This window comes from Amyelois transitella, chromosome 22, assembly GCF_032362555.1.
Source record: "Amyelois transitella isolate CPQ chromosome 22, ilAmyTran1.1, whole genome shotgun sequence".
Classification (NCBI taxonomy): Eukaryota; Metazoa; Arthropoda; class Insecta; order Lepidoptera; family Pyralidae; genus Amyelois; species Amyelois transitella.
Genome location: NC_083525.1, coordinates 2,695,394 through 2,720,396, shown reverse-complemented (window position 1 = coordinate 2,720,396; position 25,003 = coordinate 2,695,394). Strand labels below are relative to the sequence as shown.

Below are 25,003 nucleotides of genomic sequence, written 5' to 3'. Positions count from 1 at the left end.
AAGGAATATAGATATGATAATTTTTTTATATGTATGTATGTAATTTTTTTATATATACATATGTATGTTATCCTTTACGAGGTAAGAAACAGGCAAACAGCCAAGAGTCTTGAAAAGACTGTAAGTTCACATAACCACCTTCAGCTGTATGGCTTTATAATGGAATTTGGATTCAAATAGTGACCGGTTGCTAGCGTATCGCCTAAAAGAGGAATCTCGAGTTTATTAGCCTACCTTTTACAATCACGGAAAAAAAGCGGCAGGCTCACACTATATTTTCTTCTTCGATACCAAACCAGTATTTAAGCTTACAATTTATAAAAAATGGCATATCATTCATTTCTTGATCAATTGCTCACTAAATCGTGTCTCTTAAAATATACAAATATACACAAATTCTACTTTCACTGTAGAGTTATTCGCGTCCGGTCTGAGGTGTCTGTCTGTATGTCCTGTTACTTTCATTAGCTGGGATATAATAATTCGAATAGCGGTGTATAATTTTCGTAATATTTGTTACTATGTAGCGGGAGTGAAGTTTCGGCCTCGTCTGCCACGACATATTCCACTTATTAAAATCTTAGGCACTTATAATTTTTTTCAATCCAACTGAACGTGGCTTTTTAGTCTTTTTGTAACTAAGGGCTCTGTCTACGGGGGTAAGTGATAAAAGATGAGATACTGACTGTTGTTCTTTAAAATGCAGGTGCCATTTTAATCATAATTTCAATTAATTTACATCCTTTACATGAAGGAAAGATTCGTCGCCTACTCTAACTAAGAATAGAAAAGATAAAAATTAATTTAAAAAGTTCTTAAAATAAATACATATATAGCTGTCTCAAAAATCTATGTGTTGTAAAAATCTCTTGTAGACAGGCCTTAATAAACCGTGTTCGAGCACGTGGCTCTAACCACTATGCACAACAAGGCAACACCACAAATAATGAGGTTACACTACACTTGCTCCGAAAGTGAAATGGGCACGGACTTTTTGGCGGGAACCCGAACGTCCCAAAAAGTCTTGAGAAAGGGCGAAGTAATCCACAGCTATAACCGGACCATTTCAATAAATTTAAATTAAAATGAATATTATAACGAAAACTGACTAAAACTCGACACTGATAAAAGTAAGCTCATGAAGAAGTTTGATTACTACAACGAAGAAAAGAAAAACCAATCGCAATGAGCACAACTTTTGGCGGGAATACGCACATCATTAAATTTGTAATATAAATTTGACTGAGATATACACTAGACCTTTAAGAGACGTTAAGGCAGGTAAAAGCTTGTGTATTCTACGAGTTATTAGGCAGCGTGACTCTTCGTCCTTCACGTGTACGATGATATGAAAAAAAAAGTGAAATGAATACTAAATTCCTTCAACATTTTTGCCACCAAAACGGTCCGAGCGTTCACCTTGTGCTCTACATTACGATATGACCATATTTGGATCGTTATAAGTTGCAGTTTCCGTATTGAATTTAAGGTTTTAATATTTCGCTCGCTCGGCCAGAAAATCTGATATTCCGAACAGGGGCTGTTGTCAGACAAACAATATAAGTTAATTTTTACTGCAAGAAATGTGTCGTCTAAGCTACTATATCTTCCCGAATTTTAATTTTTAAAGTCGTCTGGGAATTGCGGGATTGCGCTATAAAGAAAAGATCCCTTCCTGCTCATATGCCTAAGAATGCAAAGCCGTTAGTTGCAGACTGAAAATCAAGAGTATCTTCACATCGTTACGACATCGTCACAAATCTCTCACTCACTAAAGCAAATATTAAGAGCACAGAAGATTATCTTAGGATACATCCAAACGAGTGGAATTTATTTATGAGTCGCAGAAATTGAGCAAAAACTGATATCATTGCGCGCGTGTTTAAAAAAACAGTTCTGCGGGAAACCGAACTGAATGAAACAAAAATTCTGCAAATGATTCGCGACTCAAACAAAAAAAAGAAAAAACTAAATAATGATTTGGCTCTTATATTAAACAAAACCTATTATTGCAAATAAATACTACAAGAATTTTCAATAGAATTTCATTCATTAGAATATTTGAATGTAATAAGTAGGTATTAAGAATTTTACATGATTTAATTGACATCGAAATAACATTTACTCATTTGGGTTCATTGCATTTGTATTTTTTTTACCATCAGGCGTAAAAGACTACAGAAAAACAAAAACGCATTCTAATAAACCGCAAAACAAAAATTTAAAACACTATGGCAACACTGGGCCCACCTTAAAACTAACATACAAATGCGTATGTGAGGGTTATTCTGTGCTCTCTATATATGGCGCTCTACTAAATCTCGTTTAAGAATTGCTCAACTATTTACTTATTCGGCCGGCAAACGTAAATCTAGGAACGCTTGGGCAATATAATCCGTTAAACTTTACCATTTGATGTGCATTGTGAAGCAAATGGGTTTACAATTTTGGTAATGTCCAAACTGAGATTTGCAAATGGGTTAACTTATCAACATATGTATCTACATAGTTTGTTTTAAAATATCTATACTAATTTATGCATGTGTATATCTAAATGTCGGAAAGCCATGTGTGATGAAAGAAGATACGCCTGATGACAAGAATAGAAAATAAATGCTTAGATGGTTTGGTCATGTGCAAAGGATGAACGAAAGCTGGTTGATTAAACAAATATATACCTATTAAGTAACGATAAATGGCAAAGTTGGAAGGGGAAGGCCTAGAAGAACGTAGATAGCCCTTTATTGCACATAAATTTATAACAATAAATTTATTCTTAGCTTAGGTTAAATTAACATACCCCGATTAAATATGGGGAGTTACAAATTTTATTGAAGCGTAATAAGTATGCCGGCATGATGGCAAATAGAAGGATGTTGCCTCTGTCCCTTCGGAAAAAGGGCGTGACTTTAAATGCATTGCAAATACTTTAATTTTTAAAACGAAAATTGACTAAGCTACTAAGCTTGCACAAGATTAATTGATCTATTTCCCCAGTCACCTTTTACGACATCCAAAGGAAAGATATGGAGTGATTAGAGTGACCTTATTCTTAAATACCGAGAACATAAAACACACTTGAACCATATACATAAAGTACCATTAGTAGTACAAAATAATAAGTTGTAGTTATACCATTACTTGTAAAGTAGAAAGATAAGTTATGATATTATGATAATGAAATTCAAACTATAAAGTACCGGGTGAAAATAAACGTGTGTTTATTTATATGAGACGAGGTTTTGTCTTACTCGTAGTTAAAACTTTCCAAAATCACATTGTGTTTTAATCATTTGAAACCAAGAGGATTATTTGGTACATGATTGATACGAAATATGTGCCCCTCGTATTGTTTTAGAGCATTTTTGTCATTTTTGTCGCGCGAAAAACTATCGCTTGTTCGCTTATTATTAGGACGTAAAACGGGACAGCAATAGTTTGTCGCACGATAAAAACGGCGTCGCGTGTGCGATGTTAAGGGCGTACAGTACAGCTGCTTCTCTTCTCGCTCAAAATGTAAAAGTCCATTAAGGCATAACTTATCGTAAGATTCTTCTTTTAGACGATAGGATTACGATCTGAAGCTCAAAGCCATCATTAGGCCATACAGTTACACTTGACGTGACTATTGACTCCACCCTGTATGGAATAAAGACATTATGATGTGTGTAGTTTAGGTTTAAAAGATAACTTTATGGACTTATGTCAGAATTTCTTAGATACAAAAAAACCTGCGAGCCAATATACAAAACTATGAAAATTGCTGATAAAAGCCTGAAATATGGAAATTTCGATAGCTCGCCAACACCTGGCAATGATTCTTACCCCGCAAAGCAGTCTGCACGCGACCTTAGTAAAAGACGAAAGGGACAATTCTAATACCATACGACTGATAGTCGTTCGAAATCATACCTAAAGGTACTACTGGGGTAAGCAGTACTCACTAAAAATGCAATAAAACCTCTTTGGTCTGTACATATTTTAAATTAATTAAATTGCACAATTTTATAGCCGTGTGGTTGCCGGCACCAATATAAAAAAAAGTATAGAACCACTCCATTTCGTTCCCATGAATGTCGTAAAAGGCGACTAAGGAATATCAGATATAAATAATAATTATAAACTTGGGATTCTTCTTTTATGCGATGGGCTAGCAACCTGTCACTATTTGAATATCAATTCTATCATCAAGCTGAAAGCTGAACGTGGTCTATCAGTCTTGTCAAGACTGTTGGCTCTGTCTATTCCCGCAAGGAATATAGACGTGACTATATGTTTATAGTCAACTTCTAGTTTTAAGTGCTTTCATAATTCCAGATTTATTTTTATTTTTAAAACGAGGACCGAATCACAAACTCTTTCGTTCCTTCCATCAAATCGATTAACCTTAGGCAGCATTACATCGCTAATCTTTTGTTTAAGTAGGCAATTTCGTTGAGCAACGCATCTTCACATGTTTTATTTCACTAATGATCTAAACCTTTGAACATCACGATAATTTAATTAAGACTAAACACGTCTGTGTGGGAATATTATTATGAAATATTTCGTATCACTAATTCATAAAAACTAAGTTACAGTTACAAAACCTCGCAGTAAAAAAAGTGAACCATATTAAAGTTTTGTAGATACATTCCTCAAAAAACCCTCTTCCCGACCAACAGAGAACAAAATCCATCTAGGGTAAGTCCGGGGTAGATGGCCATAGGGGAGAGATGGCCTATGGAAATATTTCAGGGACTCGTTGACTAGATGTCACTGTTAACCGTTTAGTTCGCCGCGCGTCGTCCGTGAGAGCAACGGTACGGCAAAAGATTTGGCAAAAAAAAAAGAAAAAGTAAGTAAATCCTTTGTTTTTTCTTTCGACTACTGTGAATATTATTTTGATGTCAATTGTTTTATACAACTGTGGTCTCAGTTTCTGAAAATAATGGTGATATTTGTATTTGTTGCAAAGTATACAAACAATGCTAAGTTATTACCTCAAAATTATTTGTTTCGTGTCATGAATTGTTTTAGTTTTAGTTGTGGCCATCTTGCACGGAAAAGAAGGAGAGATGGCCAATTGTAATCGGTGTATGATAGCCATATGGCCATCGTATACCGACTGCAATTAGCACTATTGCCATGGTACAGAAATGATGTTTATCAACTGGAGTGTATCCTCTCAACCCAGAAACGGTGCCAGATTACGCATTTATTCAATAATCTAGTGACTCAACGAATACTTCTGCTACACAAGAGCTTTCCCAATGTGCATCTGTTGTGGACAATGAAAAGGAACCTGCACCAGGGTGTTCTCATGAATCAAGAAGTGAAACATACCATAGCCCCGTAATCAGTTCTAAAAGATCAAAAATTTCCGTAAGAACTGCCAAGACGTCTAATCTTTCACATCCGAGCACTCCGAAAGAGGTTTCATCCAGTAAAGATCCAGATTACACCCCATCTCGAATTTTACAGGATATATCACCTATTCCACAAAAATTGATTGAAGTGCGTAAACGAGCAAAGCAAGTTGGAACACTATTGACATCGGAAGAACACATCAAAACTAGAAAAAATGCTGCAGAAAAAAGTAAAAAAAGGAAAACGTAAGAAAATGTGTCAAAATAAAGAAGGAAAAGGAGGAGACAAGAAAAGGTACTGTTCAATATGTAAAAAGAAAAGCCATTCGAATATTATCTGATAATAGTGACGATATTCCATTAAAAATATTGTCAGATAAGAATAAAAACAGAAAGTTAGACAAAAAAGACAACTGTCGTGGATGTGGTGAGAACTACTACGAAACACTTCTCATCGAAGACTGGCTTCAATGTACAGTGTACCAGTTTTGGGTTCACGAACACTGTACTGCATTTGAAACCGCCACAACTGAAGTGCTCCAGATGTGGCGAAGAGAAAAGAAGACTTAAAAGTAAAAATGAGACCAAAAAGTAATTATAAGCCTAGAATTAAGTTATGGCCATCTTACCTCTAATGCCTTGGCCATCACACCCGGACACCTCGGGAGAGATGGCCACTTGTGATTTTAAAAAAACCTTAATAAGTAAGGTGTTCTCATTAGAAGTTGTTACTTTTATGTTTGTAATATCAAAGTTGATTCTTTAAAGTTTAATAAAAAATAAATATAATTATAAAAATATTAGTATTTGATTTCTAGTAAAGCTAAGAAAAAACTATGGCCAACTACCCCGGACTTACCCTACAACTTTTCGAGATGACGGCAAATAGACAGAGGGTACATTTTAATATGAGTACTGATGATAGCGATATCATAACTCTCTTTTAATTCTTACTGGTTGCTTCAAAATTTAAACATTATAATTTGAATTGGAACTGCTTTTTATTCTACAACTTATTGTTAAAATTTTCCAGGCAACCGATTTTCATAATTTGTTCTATTTAGATTGTTTATAATAAGTAGCTATTTCGATAATAAACTGAAAAGGAGATTCGAAATTTACAGTCTATTTTCTCAATAGGAACAGACTATTAAACACACATACATGATACTAAACCTTTCTATTAGCCACGATTCTTGCATACTTCTTCCATTTTATTATGGTAAATAAATTAATTATAGTATACATAATTCATAAGTATTTTCTAGATCCAAAGTTTGAAAAATAAAGATTAATTTGAGTGCGACGACATCTTGACAATGTCTCATTGTTATCATCTATTTTGCAAAAAAGAGTCACTTTGAACTAGAGAAATGACAGGGTTCCATTGTTTGATAAAGTGTTGAATTGTAGATACAGGTGTCAAAGCTACGTTTATTTTTGGCAATGACGCATTTACGATTTCTATTGTTCTGGAACTACGCATCAGACCAGCAAAAGTTTCTTCTTATTTACGTTTTTACTTAACATTATAAAAATATATACACTGTAGTCATGGTTTCTAGTTTTTTTTTAAAAAGCCTGACCGTAAACGTCACTTCATCCAACCAGAAAACAAAAAGTTGAAATCAAAGAAGTTTTGCCGATGACAGTTGACTGGTGTCTTGAATAACAATATCCAAATTATAATATCAATCATCTTTCAATCAATATTATAAATCGTTTACACTTTCCGCTGAGTAAGTTTCTTTTTACCCGCGGACCCCGGATTAACCGGACCTAAGAAAAATGTTATTTTCCATACTACATACCAAAGAAAAGGAATGACCTAATTTTCATATGTAACTGAACTTAGAATTCTCGGGAACTGTGGGAGTGCACTGAAGGAGGCTATCTTTAAATGCCAAACTTCGTTTGCTTCAGCCGTTCGCTCCAAACTCCGAACAAAAACTCCATAATACATTCAAGCATGCTTTGCAATAATTGTCGACTTTACGAGACGCAAATAATTCTATACGAAATAATTTCGCACACTATTTTAATACACCTGCTATCGTGTTATGGTTGTTGGATAGATTTGGCAAGCATTTATTTATTGTTTACTCCATTTGTGATGCAACCTTGCACCTTGAACTTTGTGCTGATGTTAGCACAAAATAAACAATGGCCTGAAAGGTATTGCTTCGACGATAGTTACGATTGAAATCTAACCGTACGTTTGCCTGTCTTCGAATGGCGCAACTCTGCCACTAGGTACATCAATTTTTATATTTTCAGAAAATATAAAAATTGATGTACCTAGTGGCTTTCAAATAACTTTGTTAGAAAATAATTTTCTAACAAAGTTATTTGAAAGCTCATTAACAATGTTACACATTTTTGGCTTTGACTCTTCCAAAGATATTAAAAGTCTTTATTTTGATCTGGATTTAATTGACAAATAGAATATCAGAATTTCAATAATTTAGAAAGGGAGATACATTTACTTTGCACATCTTGTGTTAAAAAAAAATAACTGTTAATGGTAAGATACATACATATAAATATGGTCACGTCTACATCCCTTGCGGGGTAGACAGAACCAACAGTCTTGAAAAGGCTGAATGGCCACGTTCAGCTATTTGGCTTAATGATAAAATTGAGATTCAAATAGAGACAGGTTGCTAGCCCATCGCCTAAAAAAGAATCCCATGTTTGTAAGCCTATCCCTTAGTCGCCTTTTACGACATCCATGGGAAAGAGATGGAGTGGTCCTATTCATTTTTGTATTGGTGCCGGGAACCACACGGCACAAGGTTAATATCTACCTATAAGTACTTTTAAAGTTTATTTTACGATACCAAAAATAAAATAAACTTTTAGAATGTCGCTAAACTATTTAAAATGGTAATCAGAATGCGCGAACGCAAATTAAATAAAAGAGGATTCACACCGGTCTCGGATATACAAAATGTCAAGGTGAGCTGCAAGATGGCGTTAAAATTAAAATAGCCAATCGCTATAGCCAACTACTTTAAATTCATTCACACTAAACAAGAATGCAAGACGTGGTCAGATACTTAATTATGTTGCCTTTTAAGCGTGGGTCATTATCAAAATCTTTATAATGACAATTGGTAAGATAAGCATTTACAATTGTAATCAAGTTAAGCCTTTCATTTATTAACCCCTGGCCAGTACTGTATGAATTATACATACCTATATATTATTATACTAAATTTCGCTCGCAATTTTGAACATGAAAATCCCTTGAAAATTTTGTGGAATTTTCTCTTTACCACCTTACACTACACATGTCAAAAGCATTCTATGGCCGTAGAAAAAGCAGGTGGACCGCGTCCACCTTCAATATTTTTAATTTTACTAACAAATAGTTTTGAAAGCAACCCCTAAACATTTGGTGGGCAACCTCTGGCGTAGGCCCCCTGGAATGATAAACCGGTATTTTCAGCTGTAGTCTTCTTGAAACATTGATAAAATCGGGGAAGTCTTGACGAAAGGTCGAATTTTGCATAAAGAGAGGAATGTGGTAGAAGCAGAAGAAATATGCAGGGATTGTAGCAAATTGTGCCGTGTGGTTCCCGGCACCAATACAAAAAAGAATAGGACCACTCCATCTCTTTCCCATGGATGTCGTAAAAGGCGATAGGCTTACAAACTTGAGATTCTTTTTTTAGGCGATAGGCTAGCAACTTGTCACTATTCGAATCTCAATTCTATCTTAAAGCCAAATAGCTGAACGTGGCCTATCAGTCCGCTCAGGACTGTTGGCTCTGTCTACCCCACAAGGGATATAGACGTGATTATATGTATGTATGTATGTATTGTAGCAAATGGAAAGACGTAGTATCTGCCTACTTATCGAAGAAAGAGGCTTGATTTTACCCTGAATATTTCTTAATCAAAATCTTTTCTGGCAATTTCGCTTAAGTTTAAGAATTGCAATTCTATGTTATGTCACGTAGGTGTTTGTATGTAGATACACTTGTCGCAAAACTTGTTTACGACCTTCAGCCGACATATTGAACTTACCTACGACAAATAATTGCCAATAGGTGCAGCATATAGCGTGCAATTATTAGTTTATATGACATATAGTTCATATTTAATAAGAACCACATATTTATAACCAAACAATTGTTACAGATTCGATTTTCAAAATTCAAGTCATCATTATCCTGGTGCCGTGTGGTTTCCGGCACCAATACAAAAAAGAATAGGACCGCTCCATCTCTTTCCCATGGATGTCGTAAAAGGCGACTAAGGGATTGGCTTACAAACTTGGGATTCTTCTTTTAAGCGATGGGCTAGCAACCTGTCACTATTTGAATCTCAATTCTATCATTAAGCCAAATAGCTGAACGTGGCCATTCAGTCTTTTCAAGACTATTGGCTCTGTCTACCCCGCAAGGGATATAGACGTGACCATATGTATGTATGTATGCATTATCCTGATGTTAGTTCCGGTTGCGTCCAACACCTCTCTGGAAACTTCGCCTTTGACATGAGTAGGTAAGTCAGGTGTTACGATGCGACCCTGTCTAACCTCCGTAACCTTGCAGAGCACACATACCTACCTACACAAAATCCTCACTATAGAGACTATATCTCTCAAACAAGAATAGAAAAGAATAGATTTATTTTCAAAATTGGATACAAGGTATCACTTATTGACGTCACATAACTTAAATCTAATTATAACTAGTACCGCTTCCAAAGCGCATGTGTAGAAGAAGCGGCGGAACAAACTACACAAGCATTTTCATCGGACGTCAATTTACAAATATAGATCTCTTAAATCTAAATCGTGGACGACGTAAGGACAACAAACCTGCTTACCTGTTTAAACGTTTATCAAAACCATTGCAATTGATCTATTTAGATAAAATATTAGCACCAGTCCAAAAGAAGGACGAATTTTCGCGTGGGAAGCCATTTTAGATATTTGAATAAGTTAGCAATAGTAATAAAATGGCAGATATAATCCGATGAAATGCATAGGTTATTGCACATTTGAAATCCTATTGTATGTTCAGTTTTATGACAAGTCTAGGCTAGACTCGTTGTTGGTATGGAAATAAAAATTTCAATGAAACTGTAGATTATTTCGTGATAAGTGCCGTGTGGTTCCCGGCACCAATTAAAAAAAAGAATAGGACCACTCCATCTCGTTCCCATGGATGTCGTAAAAGGCGACTTAAGGATAGGCTTATAAACTTGGGATTCTTCATTTAGGCGATGGGGTAGCAACCTGTCACTATTTGAATCTCAATTCCATCATAAAGCCAAACAGCTGAACGTGGCCTATCAGTCTTTTCAAGATTGTTGGCTCTGTCTACCTCGAAAGGGATATAGACGTGATTATATGTATCTATGTATGTATGTACTTTGATATAAATGTTGGACGGTTTGACAAATGAAATTGATAAAAGAACATGAAAATCTCTTTTCCCTCAGCTTTTCGAATGTTTCCTTAATTGTTTTCTATAATATTAGCTCGACTCTTACAAACTGACGCAAATCAACTAGGTATTTAAATAAATACCTACATATATTCACGTCTATATCTCTTGCGGGGTAGACAGAGCCAATAGTCTTGAAAAGACTGATGATAGGCCACTCGGTCATTCAGCTTTTAGGCTTGATGATAGAATTAAGAATCAAATAGTGACAGGTAGCATCCGTGGGAGAGAGGAGTATATATAAAAAAAAAAAAAAACTATATGTACGTACGTATGTAAAAACTACTTTTTGGTTTTTCTATTTTAAAGTTCCTCTTCACGACAGTTCTCTTTTCTACGAAAACATCCTCGAATCAAGTAGGCAATTTCTTTAGGAAATGGTTATAAAACTTAATTGCAAAATTGCCAATGTCACCAAATATAATCATATTACAAAACACAATCGCGGCATATCGATTAATCTTCATTGTAAACATAATGACTTGCATGTATAGAGTTATGGCTACTAAATTTATGTTAGTTTACACATCAATAGAAATCGGTTAGAAATGGAATGATCGATTCTCTGCAGACTTTTAAACAGTAAAATCTATTTTAAACAGATAATGATGTCCTAGGAATGTAAGCTTAGAGAGTGCAATCTTTATTCTTTACAGGGTAGACAGAGCCAACAATCTCGAAAAGGCTGAAAGGCCACGTTCAGCTGTATGGCTTTAATAATGGAATTATACATACATACAATATTATCACGTCTTTATCCCTTGTGGGGTAGACAGAACCAACTGTTTGTCTGTTTGATCAGCTGTTTGCCTTAATGATACAATTGAGATGCATATGTATAGTTACAGATTGCTAGCCCATCACCTAAGACGAATCCCAAGTTGCCCAAGCCATTCCCTTGATTAACAATTACAATTTGCACGGGCAGAGGAACTGCTGACACACACTTTGTTTTTCTTCGTATCAGACCAACACTAGATCAATGTGATCTTTTCCCGAAGTCACCTTTTTGGGCATACCTCCTATTCTCGTCCTATTCTTAAGTTCCGGAACCATGATGTAAATCATCTTTCTGAAGGTTGCATCCTAAACCTCTTTGATGAGATGTGTGACCACGCTGGTTTGAGTAGGTGTGTCAGATTTTTACAGGTGTATTTTTTTTAAACTTGTATCCTTAACGCAGCAGCTAAGATAATCTTTAGATTGAGTCGAACAATAATGATATAAGCAGCATTAAAATTAAAAAAAATATATAATTCTCGTTTCAGTTCATAGTTAAGTAGGTACCCGTTTATTTGCGTACATAAATTAATTCACACAATAATAATTATTTTTTTAATATGAACCACACGCATGCACATAGGAAGGTACATGTGTTTTTGTAGCAGCATCTAATTACTTACAAATAAGTCTGTTTTTCCTAAAATCGCCTTCTACTGGCCTCCGAAATATGGAAATGTGATCGAGCCTCGAAAAATCAAGTTATTAGACGTAACAGAATGAGGAATGGCCGAATCACGATTACCTCCAAAATAATGTGTTGAATCCATAAACAAGTTTGATTTTTATTTGTCTGTCTCAAAAATACGCACCTTAGTACCTACCTGTTTGGAACAGAAAAAAGAAAAGCCAAAACGAAGGAAGATAAAAAGCCAAGGTAAAAAAATACTTTGGTCTATGGTGCTGGCAGAATCATCAGCGTTGCAGTGTCTACACCTACGACCCTATGCTGAAGTCAGTACCTTTTCACTGTCCATCTTTATTTGTGGTACATACACACATTGCATTATATTTATTATTACTGTTAATTATGTATTTAACCAACATATGTTATGTGATAGTGAATAAAGCGTTTATCTATCAAATAAAGGGGCACATAAAAAAAAATAAAAAAATCAAATAAGTATTTTCAATTAGTCTTGATAGGCTAGACCTGACTCTATAACTGAATCTCAATTCCACCACTAAGCATGGACTACAAGAAGTACCTTGTCTAGGTTCTGTCTATTCTATAATTAAGACAAAATAGTCGTGTGTTATCTGTAGTTATAACGTACCCCAGACTTCATGGCAAGTAGGTATTTTGATGATATGATAATAAGAGAAAACTTAGATAATAAGAAACCTTAGTTATAAACAGCTAATAGATTACAAAAAGTACATAATATAAATAAGTGATCGCTATCCACAGAGCTAGTAATGCCTCTCTGTTCAAGGTAGCCTTCAGTGCTCTGTGTTTCTAACCGATGTTTCAACGTTATTAAATCCAATATGATAGAGATTTAACACGTCCGCATTGCAAAGCCGGTTTTGTGGGGTCAACACTTTCACGACGCATCGCTTTTTACTATTTCGATGATATGTATACGTAATATACAAGATTGTTGACAGTCAAAATTATATGATCGATCAGATGAACTGGTTGTAAACAGAAATCATGGTATTTTTAGATACAATCATCATCATCATCCGACTAGCGTCAAGGAGCGCGGGGTGTGCCTGTGACCAAGAATCGGAATCGAGTAAGAAACGACTCGCGTCTGATCTCCGCAACTTTTGCTAGTAATCCTAGCCCATATTGGATTATATTTACACATCCAGTTGCCTGAAAGTGCAGGTCTCCTCACGATGTTTTCCCTCGCCGTAAGAGCATCGATAATAAATGTAACTAATCGATATAACAAAGACAAAATGTCTGGCCGCGGTAGTATTTGAATCTATAATCACACTGTTTTATACGAATGTCTTAATCGTTCGGCCACTGGGTATTTTCCCTGTATCCCGATTGCATCCTATACCTTATACATCAGAGCCTATGACTCGATTAAGTAGTAGATATTGATAAATATTAAATATATAAAGTAGTATAATTATAGTGGCCAAGAAGAAAAAGAAAAATAAATATTTCGGTATCTTTAGTTATAATTTCCTTAGTAGGTATCAAATTAGATTTAAGTATTTATAAGGTTAATTTTAACAAACACCAAGAGGAAGAATTATTAAGATTAAGTTAATTTCATTAGTATACTAACTTACATCGGAAATAATAATAAAAAATGCATAACTCAGACAAAGTTTGAAAGAAAGAAATAAAAATCTTTATTTTTGAAATCGTGATCTGTCAGGACATTCGTATTACTTACTTACCTATCTAGTTAAATCAATCTGTCACAAAAATATTAACGGCTACAGGTAACATAAAATAACCGGCTCTTAGTTCACAATTTCACCAGAATATAGGTAGATTAAGCAAATACCTGTTAGAGAGATCCAGAAGAAGGGCTGACCTATCTTCCGATTTATTATATTCATCCAATTCCTTCGGCAAAGTTCCAAATAATTATTTAAAAAAAAGCACTCAAATTAAAAACTATCATTCATCAAAAAGTTTCTATGTCCTTCATTGCGTTCACTTCACGTTAGTTTTTACAATTTAAAATTCGAATGTTTTAACCTGAAAAATGATGGTCCGTATTCAGGAAATTCGAATTTTAAAAGGAAATACGTCACTGAAAAGTTGCGTCCGTGAGTGGAGCATAGACAAGCGCGGCACGGCGTGTTCGCGCCAAAGAGGTCGATTATCAACTGGCGGTAAGCGAGAGGCTGGGTTGGGTGTGTTTTCCGTGTGAATGTAATACCTAGGTTTTGATTGCTACTACTTGCCTGATCACCGGATCGATGCCATCTCCGGATACTAGCCGCAAAGGTGAACAAAGACTTTCAGGAAGTCAAGAAAAAAAACCAGCCAGTACTTCGGAAATTATCACACAAGTGAATTACGCGTGTATTTAAAAAAATATATCAGTAGGTACCTATTTTATAGCGGTCTGTAGAATAATAAAATGGCTGGGTTAATGAATCCTTAGTTTTACTTCAGGAAGAGAATCGTATCAAAAACTAGATAGGTATTATTTAAATGTAACTGGGTATGTACAATTCCTATCAAACAATCATTTTAATTTGACTAAATTCATGTCACTGCTCGTATAACCAACCCTCGAACGTGGCATTTTATGTCTACCCTGTAAGGTGTAAAGACATGATTATATGTATGAATATAATTAATGTAATTTAATTAAGTAGGTAGTAACTTAGTGGAGAGACACCACAAGGAGATTGGGTCATAGCTGGCCTCAGTGATGCAGCGGTAACGCGCTTTTCTGTGTCACAATAGGTCCTAGGTTGGAATCCTGGCCGGGACATGATGAGAAACTAACTTATATATAACTAAATTATTATAAAATACAGTCTCGTTGAGTAAGTATCTCGTAACACAACTCGCAGAACACAGTCTTGACCTTATTTTTAGGCTTCAGTTAAATCTTGAAGTAAGTAAGTTAGAGACTTGTTGTTACTATCTGTGTAATATCCCGTATATATATTTATTTATTTATATCTGTGCAATGAAAACAACTTCTTCTTTGCAACAGCCAATTTTAGTACGGAGTTTTTAAGACTTCATTGGGTGATGCTGTAAGGCTCCTTGATTTAATCAGAGGCGCCACTTTGTCATGCTGTGTGAAACGGTCATTTATAGCCAGCCAAATAAAACCCCCCGAAGTCTGGAACGGCGATATCAGCAGTGGACACAGCTTTTTTACTCATGCGGAACGGACTTGTAGGTTGTACGAGGTTTATGTCAGGCTACTAAAAAACTAATTTTACGTTTCAAATTAAGAGGTAATACAAAAATACATTATTTGTAATGGTCTGATTTTGATGAAATTTGAAAATTTTGAAAGGTATATTGGATACGTTAATAGAATTTTTAAGTTCATGGGGCAATAAAATCGGTTAAGACATTTTTGATATATTCACTAAAGAAACTTTGCAACTTGAATATTGTATAACAAGCACTCAAATAAACGCGTTGAAAGAGCACCATTTATACATACATACATAAAATCACGCCTCTTTCCCGAAGGGGTAGGCAGAGACTACCTCTCACTTGCCACGATCTCTGCATACTTCCTTCGCTTCATCCACATTCATAACTCTCTTCATGCAAGCTCGGCGGTTTCGGGAACTTTTGACCTGTGACCTGACCCTTTACCAGGACGTCCGTAATTTGATCAAGATACGTTCGGCTAGGTCTTCCCACTCCGACCTTTCCCGCATCACTCTCCTTGTATATCTGCTTAGTCAACCTGCTTTCATTCATCCTCTTCACATGACCAAACCATCTTAACTCTAATCTTTCGAGGAAAATTAGACTGACCACTGTCATCATAGCCGTAAAAACTTAACCGTGAAAAAACTATTGTCAAATCGTGACGGATGTTGTCAGTGTCACAAAAGAATAATTATTTTGTCAAACACTGTCTGTCATTCATCATAAAAATTGGAACCTCACTCAATAAATAAAAAATAATCAAGAAAAAATATTACCATTTTTTGTCTTTAAAATAATGGCATAAATTAATAACACAAAATAAAAGATATAAACTCTTGTGTAAAGAGACCAGTGGTAAGTACTTACATTGAAAATACTGTATTGTTTTTGCGCCCTACAAAGAGATTTTATTTACTGTGCCATTTCAGGTAAACTTGTGTAGGACAATGCCAGAGCACGTAGAGCTACAACATCTCGTGGACCTGTCAGCGGGAAGTGGAGATGAGACAATACCAAACTTACTGGAAAACAAAAGGCCACTTCTAAAACGATGCCCATACTTAGGGCTAATACTCGCGACATTATCATCTCTATTCTTTTCTCTTTGCTCAGTGATCGTCAAAAGCCTCGTCAACATCGACCCAATGCAACTTGCGATGTTTAGATTCATAGGAGTTCTACTGCCAACAATACCTATAGTCATTTATACAGAACAGCCTGTATTTCCTTCAGGTAAACGTGTTTTATTGGTTTTAAGGTCAATAGTAGGCACTGTAGGGTTGATGTTAAGTTTTTATGCCTTTCGGAACATGCCACTAGCAGATGCATCTGTTATTGTATTCTCAGTACCTGTATTTGTGGCATTATTTGCCAGGGTATTTTTAAAAGAACCATGCGGTATTTGGAATACAATTTCCATAATACTGACGCTTATAGGAGTGGTTTTGATTACTCACCCGCCATTTCTTTTTGGAAGTGATGCTATTGCTGATCACAATCAGAATTATAACAGTTTAAGAGGTGCTGTGGCAGCATTTATTTCTACAATCTTTGGAGCGAATGCTTATGTTTTATTACGGGTACTCAAAGGGCTGCATTTCTCTGTAATCATGACTAACTTTGGTGCTATAGCCATATTGCAGACCTTGTTTTACTCTTTCGTATTTGGAATACTGTGTATGCCAAACTGTGGTACGGAGAGATTTCTTGTTGTGTGCTTGGCATTGTTCAGCTATTTAGGTCAGATTTTGTTGACAATGTCTCTGCAAATGGAACAGGCTGGTCCTGTAGCCATTGCGAGATCTGCAGACATTGTTTTTGCGTTTCTCTGGCAGGTGATGTTCTTCAATGAGATACCGAGCAAGTTTTCTGTGTGCGGAGCTGTGTTAGTTCTAAGTTCGGTACTACTCGTAGGTCTACGGAAATGGGCCTTGGCTTTACCAGCCGAATCCCAGTTAAGAAGTAAGCTTGGCGTGTTAGCTCAATAAGTTATGTGTAAGACGTAATTACTTCACACAGTGTACCTTACCATTATAAGAGTAATATTTTTGTGTGCTCTTAAACCCCAGTTTGTGATTTTCATTTTGCTTGCAGCCTAGTCATCAATTATAGTATTCAAAGCCAATGCTTGCAGTATTTATTGTGGAGTTTAAGAGCCAAATAGGCCAGTTAACACTAATTTCTGTGATTTAATTTAAAAAAAAATACATCTTTTCAAATTTGGCCCTAATGTTTAAAAAATCATGTATTGTATTATTTCATAATATGGTTAGTGTTACCTGGCCTCTGACCTAAGGTCCAAACTAGATTCACTTTGTAGTATAGGACAACAGACACAATAATTAATTATTATAGATAATTAAGATACCTTTCACACTAAAAGACTGTTAAATAAGTCCTCATGTGTTGTCATATTGGCCTCTTGTTTCTTGTGTTCCTCATTTTAGCTTTAATTTTATTCGTGTACTTATATTTTATTATATAAGTATGTCTAGGTTTACACATGCATTGCACGTGCTTGTATGTGGGTGAATATAGAGCTTCATTTTTGTATTAGTTTATAAAAATTTTATAAAGGTCTACCAAAGTCTCAAAATGTGGTGCATTACCCAGAGATGTTACTGGGAGCCGGCTGTCATACGAAACGACCTCTGCCCCGCCACTTTGTTTTCGTACCGGGAGTATGTTCCGATTTCGCTCCACAGTTCCGGACTAAATCCTTCGTTCAAAATCATCTAGCACTGGCTCACCAAAGCTACCTCAGTGGGTAGTACCGCTGTGGAGGACACAGCTCTAGTGCTAGAAAAGTCCATAAACCGAACACAGATGTTTAATATTTTGAACCGCGTAGCAGTGGTTGCATTATTTCGAATTAATTTATAATGAAGAAGACATCCGACCACGCGCGCTCCAGCGCCGTAATCAAGTCTACGTTCATCTTTATTTACCCAGCATAAAGATTTTTGTAGGAATAAGTGAAATTTGTACATTTTAAGTCTTTGTTGTTACTTAGATCTCAATTAATACTCAGTAACTACCTACACTCTATTTATAAGTGTTTATTTTTCGTTTATAATCAGTGATATTTATTGTTGAATTCTTTGTTATAATAATTGTTCTCACCATGTTAAGTTTTTGTCTTTTCAAAATATTTTGTGTATATCTTCATACACCTAGGAGTCTGTTCACGAACATAGGCATATTCTTATTTTCTCTCCTTCTTAATAACTTTACTATTATATATTTCGGTCTGAAATACCACAATAAACCAAAGTGTGTTGCTTGCCTATTGTATTTAGTTATAAATAAGTCTGTTTTAAAGCATTTTTGTACCTAGCCACTAACATATCATCGAAAATGTAAATATCTTTGTCTATGTTGAAAATTTTCTAGTCATAGGCATTAAACTAGCTCTATTTTAAGTACTTACCTTAAATTTTATCAGTTTTGAATGCTATTTTAATCAAATAACTGCATTTTATTTTACATGAGCAATTTATAATATAGATCTGCTGTATAATTTTGATTGTAAATAGTCACATAATGATGTTATGAATTGTGATATTTTTACTTCTAGTCAAGTCTAATGACTGTATGCTAAAATAAAAGTATGTTAAATTTACTTGAAATGTTTATCAATCCATGAGGGCCTATTATTTTTATTAATTTCCGCGGGAATGTTAGTTCATGGGATTTTAATATTTCAGCGAGCGGAGATGAGCCTAAAACATTGCCTTATCAGCGGTCGTAAATATTATTAATTACTTACACATTGCTTGGTCGTTATGTGTAGGTAGTGTAAATAACACAGGTCCAAGCAGAGTTCCTTGTTGAGCTCCAAATGTGTTAGTTCTATATTCAGACTAATTTATTAACTTTATCGTCGTATTACTTTTTCTTTTTTAAGTGTTATTGAAAATAGAAAAAATAAAACCCTTATCAGTTGAGTGTTTAATTGGATCAACCACATCGAAGGCTTTTCTCAAATCGAAGTTAATTATTGGAATAACGGTTGGCTTAAATTCACTGAGGTAAAAATATACATATTACATACTATGACCTTTCATGATCGTCTTGTAGAAAAAAAAACATTTGCTGCTTCTCTTCCCGCGCAGATTTTAAGTCAATATTGGGAAAGGCTTTTAAACTTGTATTTCTCCTTTTAGGTGGTAAATTAGTAACCTGTCACTATCTCTTAATCTCGATTTGTTATTAAGTACATTTACCTAAAGATGTGATAAACGTGTGTTCGAATTTTTTTTCTGAGTCCAAACACTAAACACATGTTCGAAAATGCATGACTATGTCACCTCCGACGGGTTCAGGTAAAAGAGTAGGCTGAAGAAATCTTGGCATAAAAATCGTCACATAGCATTATTTCCTGAAACGTGAATTGTCTAAAATGAAAGACCATACTAATATTCTCCTCATCCTCTTTTATTTGGACACAAAGATATTTAACAAATGTTTTTCTAAAAAAGTATTATTACGTAGGTATATTTTATATTCAAGCGTTCTTCACAGGCACGTAGTATTCCCCACCCCAAATTCCCTAAAATAAAGTAAATTAACAGTCAATAATATTCATTATTTTTGCGCTTTACTATGCACTAGGGCGTCGAAGCTCGACGAATAAAAATATGTAATGTGCAAATATGATGCTCTCGCAACGAACGAACGAAATCGAATCTTGCAGATTCAGGAACCTGAATGTGTAACCATAGTCCAATAAGGGTTAGTTATAGATATCATTAGAATGGGATTAGGTAACTTAGGCAGTCATGTACTTACATCATGCAAAACGCTAAACGGAATATTGAACTTAAGCCTCTGTTTAACTTCCGCTTCGGTTACTTCAGTATCAGTAAACACCACGAACAAATTAATCTCTTCTCTTTCTACCTCTTGAACCATCTCTTTCAATCCGAACACATCCGGATACTTTGCTATTAGTATAACTTTCTTGAACTTCGTTGCATTTTTCAAAGCTTTGCGCACTTCATCTAAATCAGCCACCGATTTGACTAGAACCAAAGATACATGCGTTCTTAAAGATATTTGTTTCCATATGTCTACGATCTTCCATTGTGACATTTCGAGTCTATCTTTTCCTTTACCGGCTACATACATAGGGACATAGTAGTCATCAGTGAATCCTTCCACTTTTATTCCCCGACTTATAATGAAAGAGGATGGTGGGATTGTGCTTACCACAGCATCTCTGTTCTGAAAAAAAATAGAATTGAGAAATGTCTGGTATCAGACAAAATCAAAATTTTATGTGTAGGTACATAGCTAAATCCGACGTTAATTCTACAAATTATAATATCTGAATCAGAATATGCTACATCTTGGATTATTTCCATACCTATGTGCTGCAGATAAAGCTTCCTGTAAATGGTGTTCTTATAATAATATTACATTCTACTTACAACAGGATCCTCAAGAATGTTATCCAAATAAATAATGTGAGGCCGATCAAACATTAAAGAAACATTGAAAAAATCTTCTAGGCCCACGAATGTGATACTCAATTCTATTGATAGCTTCTTGAGTAACTCTTTAACTTCATCGAAGATGCATTCGTCATCTTGCTTAAAGTAATATATCGATAATTTCTTAGTTCCAACATTTTCGGATACGATTTGTGAAAATATTATAAGTGCTGTTTTGATCTGTGAACAGAATAAGTTGGATTTAAATTAAATATTTAACAATCTCTCAATAGTGTTAGTTAAGTCTATAATCAACAGCAGCTCAAAAATAGAACCCTGTGGCACACCTCTACTCGCAAGACAAAGCTTAGATTTTGATAGGTTGGTATCATACCTGCGGAGCCTTTGGAGATTCGGATTCGCATGTGTTACTGAGGTAACAGTTAACTACCTAGTTAGCTCTCCGTTTAGTCATACTCAGTTTAAAGTTTAGCTACTGACTATATTATTACTCACATCAACGTTTTCATCTTGTATTTGTGGTATAAACTGTGGCTTTGAACTGATGTCCATTTTTCTGTTCCAAAATTTAGATCACCGCTAAAACAAACTGTTATTCAATCCCAAAACAATGCACAAATGACTGTTAATTATTCCCGAATTGATTTTATAGGTACAAGTTACCTACATAAATTAACTATGAGTAGGTTCGCCTAGCATAAAGTTACCGTGAAACAATAGAAAATGAAACGAAATGAATAAGTAAACATCATTCACCCAAAAATCTTCAAATTCGTAATCATCACACAGGCAGTCTCTGCCTACCCCTCCGGGAAAGAGGCGTGATTTTATGTATGTATGACACAGGATATTATGTGAAATTGATGAATGGGAATCAGTTTTGGAGAAAAGATGATAAGTAAATAATTTAAATTAATGAGCACAGGAAAAGCCAAAGACTCTCATATGAATACACCAATTAAATTCATAGTATCTGTGGAACTTAAGGCCATGGGAAACAGAAATGACATGTATGTTGGATTAAAATTTGAGTGCTTTTTGATCTAAATTTTTGCTGCCATTGATTTTTGTTGTACCTAATTTGCACGATGATCACTCAAGCACCAATAATGCCTATTCACTCTTGCCTTGTAACTCATAAATTATAGGTAGGTATCAGGGAATAGGTATAGCCATGCAAATAGGGAAATCTACATCTTGACGATTTTCGCTTTTAGCATTTAAAAACATCCGACACTAAACCGTTTGTTTTTTTTATTACTAGTAGGTAGTAGATATATTATGTAGATGATTTATCATTGTCTCGTTTGCCCTTCAATATAAGAATTAATTCGTTTACGTAATACGTCCATTCTAAGGTCTTTAGGTCAGATTACAATCCAACTCTGTTAGGGTTCTATATCTCCTAACACAAACCTTCAAACGGTAAGTTTGTAAGAGTGTTAACAGACATCGGTCGATTAAAATTTTATTATTATGGATTATGCTTCCCGTAGAATTTGAGTAAATGACAATGAATGCCTTTTCTTTATTTTCTATATTATGGCTTCCACCAGAATTTTGATCATGCTTTGCGTTCATTCCTAAAAAAGTTGATGGGGTGATTTGTCAATGTCATTGTCAAAAGTTCGTGTTAGTTGTCATTTTATCTTGTTATAATTTCATTAGTTTCCCGTTCCTCTAATTACAATTTCACCTGTGTTACACTAAATACTTTTTTACTTTCTTTCTTTCGTTGCAAATTGAATTGGTATATAGACCCTTAAAATTCATTTCCAGATTTTATCAGAATCAATAAATTTATCTCATTAAACAGAAATGGCGGATCGTCTTACTCAGCTCCAGGATACAATAAATCAAGTAAGTCCACTCTTATTCACTCAAGCCGTATATAAGCAATTTTTCTATATAAAATATTCCTTTTCTTCAACATAATGTATTCCTCTCGCTAGAGCGATGTACGCAATTTAAGCATTAAAAAACAAAACTGAAATTCACATCGTTTCACAGCAAGCTGAACACTTTTGCAACAGCATTGGTATACTGCAACAGTTCTCAACGCCCAGTAAATTCCATGGCTTGGACCGAAGCGGATCCCAAACGCCGCAGCAGCAGCAGAATCAGGAGGATTATGCTATGCTTTTTGCGACTTTGATATCAAGATGTGCGAAAGACATTGACACTTTGATTGAATCTTTACCGAGTGAAGAGAGCTCGGCGGAGCTCCAGGTGCAGAGTTTGAGGCGATTGGAAGCGGAAAATAAGGAGGCAGCTGAACAACTGGAAGAGGTAACATAATAAACAAGCACATTATAATCTTTTGTTGTTAGCTTGTACCTTAGTTTTGAGGATCTTTTGTATCATATGTATATATATATGTATATCATATGTATATATGTATATAGTATTTATGAGTTATGAATGTGGACGAAGCGAAAGAAGTATGCAGAGATCGTGGCAAGTGGAAAGAGGTAGTCTCTGCCTACCCCTCCGGGAAAGAGGCGTGATTTTATGTATGTATGTATGTATATATATATATATAAGATATATAGTGCAGATCAAACAAAACAATACACATATGAGAAAATATATAGTTAGCAAAAACTTACACCATGAAATGTGAACAACGACATTTGAAGTCTGTATATAAAACTAATATTTCACCTACATATTTATTTTTTCTTTCGAGATCTTACTCAATATTTATACATATATTTTATATGGTTGTCAGTCTTTCAAATAAAATGTGTTGTAAACTATAAGGTAAGCAAGTCAGAGTGTGTCAGAGCATTATATATTGACCTCACCAAGTATCATTTATTTATAGGCGTAGTTAAGACAAAATAATGACTTATAATTATCATGCTATTTATTACACTTGTGTTCTCATTCCTTAGGACAGAATAGACAACTATATTTGCTTGTATCATCATAATACCCATTTTTGGCTAAATAATAATTTAATTACAGGTGGTCCGGCAAGGTGAAATATTACTGGAAAAAATACAAGGAGCTCTGAGCGATATTGCCCAATGCCAACTTGATATGCAAAACCCCGCCTTAATTCTCAACAAAGATGTGAAACCTCAATTATAGAATTTAAAAAAGTTAGGTGGATCTGGATACCACCATAGGCGATAATGTGAATGGACCTTTATAACTGATCTGTGAAAGTGTTAAATAGATTTAATGTTAGTTTTTATCTTAATTATTGTAATGTTTATAAGTAAAAGAAAGATATTATAATTCTTAGCACCAACAGTATTTTATATTTATTATTAGTATTAACATTCTCAGATACATTAGTATAAACTTTTAAAGGCACCTGAATAAATAGTTGTACATACTACTAACTAGAGTGGCACAGGTTAAAATTCTACTGCAGCTAGGCATTTACCAGTGAATTTATGTGTACATAATGACTAAACTAGAGCTAAGATTGTTACCGGGCGGGAGTAACGCTTTGACGCTGATGTTTAGTTTCCACGGATATTAGTATATAATGTCTAAGAATTAGTACCTATTAATCACAATTATAATGATAAGTTTATGATTAGCACCATTGAGTGGGTCAATTTGCGGATAGCAAATTGTGGGCGTCAGTAAAGCTGCCTAGATGGTCAAATATAATAAGAAAATGAAAAGGAACTTTAATTTAATTCTGTATATTAAAAAGAGGCTATATCATGGCTGTATCGTAGTATCAAGTGCACTAAAAAAGTATTTTAATTGTCACTGTCATTGTCATTGCAATTATTATTGTCAGTCAGATTTCCCGTTCCCGCGATTTTATGGTTTTGAAATATTTTGTGGAAATGCTACATAACATGTGAAAATTTGTGATTATTTGAAAGAACAACGAAATTTATGACTTTTTTGGTATTATGAGTAGCGTTCCATCAATAATACCCTCAGTTGCGAATAAAATATTAAATGACATTGAGATTCGTGTGAACTCAACTGAAAACAAGCAATGTTTGTATCATTCACTTCTCTGTTTAGCAGAATTATTGAGCAAATCCGCAAATAATTTACTAAATAATTCAGTTTCAGACGAAGACTTATTAACACTTCACTCTGTTTTTGGTGTCGTCTTGCAACGGGCTTTTGATGTATTAGAAAAAC

At 34.8% G+C, this 25,003-nt stretch overlaps 4 protein-coding genes across 7 annotated transcripts in view; 2 read left to right on the top strand and 2 right to left on the bottom strand.

Moving 5' to 3' along the window:
• Window positions 1-14,416, bottom strand: part of LOC106137100 (uncharacterized) — a 70,220-nt gene extending 55,804 nt beyond the window's left edge. Inside the window, exon 1 of the mRNA XM_013337862.2 lies at window positions 14,068-14,416. The gene's annotated coding sequence lies outside the window, so the exon portion shown is untranslated. The remainder of the gene's footprint in view (window positions 1-14,067) is intronic.
• Window positions 14,417-16,134: 1,718 nt separating this feature from the next.
• On the top strand, window positions 16,135-19,348 carry LOC106137074 (solute carrier family 35 member G1). Its single transcript, XM_013337828.2, has 2 exons — window positions 16,135-16,277; window positions 16,352-19,348. Exon 2 carries the CDS (start codon window positions 16,370-16,372, stop codon window positions 17,408-17,410), a length of 1,041 nt encoding a protein of 346 aa, XP_013193282.1. The 5' UTR covers window positions 16,135-16,277; window positions 16,352-16,369; the 3' UTR covers window positions 17,411-19,348.
• Window positions 19,349-19,838: 490 nt separating this feature from the next.
• On the bottom strand, window positions 19,839-24,223 carry LOC106137079 (uncharacterized). Of its 4 annotated transcripts, none has more exons than XM_060950547.1 (5): window positions 24,204-24,223; window positions 21,374-21,457; window positions 20,855-21,097; window positions 20,214-20,648; window positions 19,839-19,974 (listed from the first exon to the last, which is right to left on the bottom strand). In XM_060950547.1, the coding sequence occupies exons 2-5, from the start codon at window positions 21,428-21,430 to the stop codon at window positions 19,930-19,932; spliced, it is 780 nt and encodes a 259-aa protein (XP_060806530.1). In that variant the 5' UTR covers window positions 21,431-21,457; window positions 24,204-24,223; the 3' UTR covers window positions 19,839-19,929. The 4 variants fall into 4 exon arrangements, with proteins under 4 accessions (XP_060806530.1, XP_013193287.1, XP_060806529.1 ...); XM_013337833.2 differs by lacking the exon at window positions 24,204-24,223 and adding an exon at window positions 21,955-22,327; XM_060950546.1 differs by lacking the exon at window positions 24,204-24,223 and adding an exon at window positions 21,546-21,948.
• Window positions 22,528-24,137, top strand: LOC106137081 (mediator of RNA polymerase II transcription subunit 21). Its single transcript, XM_013337835.2, has 3 exons — window positions 22,528-22,738; window positions 22,889-23,167; window positions 23,849-24,137. Exons 1-3 carry the CDS (start codon window positions 22,697-22,699, stop codon window positions 23,972-23,974), a joined length of 447 nt encoding a protein of 148 aa, XP_013193289.1. The 5' UTR covers window positions 22,528-22,696; the 3' UTR covers window positions 23,975-24,137.
• Window positions 24,224-25,003: the final 780 nt, after the last annotated feature.

Excerpts from the sequence above, each read along its gene's own strand:
- LOC106137074 (XM_013337828.2), top strand. The coding sequence starts at position 16,370 with ATGCCAGAGCACGTAGAGCTACAACATCTCGTGGACCTGTCAGCGGGA.
- LOC106137079 (XM_060950547.1), bottom strand. The coding sequence starts at position 21,430 with ATGGACATCAGTTCAAAGCCACAGTTTATACCACAAATACAAGATGAA. Across the intron at positions 21,098-21,373 it reads TACAAGATGAAAACGTTGAT|ATCAAAACAGCACTTATAAT; the intron begins GTGAGTAATAAT and ends TTCTGTTCACAG. Across the intron at positions 20,649-20,854 it reads ACATTCTTGAGGATCCTGTT|AACAGAGATGCTGTGGTAAG; the intron begins GTAAGTAGAATG and ends ATTTTTTTTCAG.
- LOC106137081 (XM_013337835.2), top strand. The coding sequence starts at position 22,697 with ATGGCGGATCGTCTTACTCAGCTCCAGGATACAATAAATCAA. Across the intron at positions 22,739-22,888 it reads TCCAGGATACAATAAATCAA|CAAGCTGAACACTTTTGCAA; the intron begins GTAAGTCCACTC and ends ATCGTTTCACAG. Across the intron at positions 23,168-23,848 it reads CAGCTGAACAACTGGAAGAG|GTGGTCCGGCAAGGTGAAAT; the intron begins GTAACATAATAA and ends ATTTAATTACAG.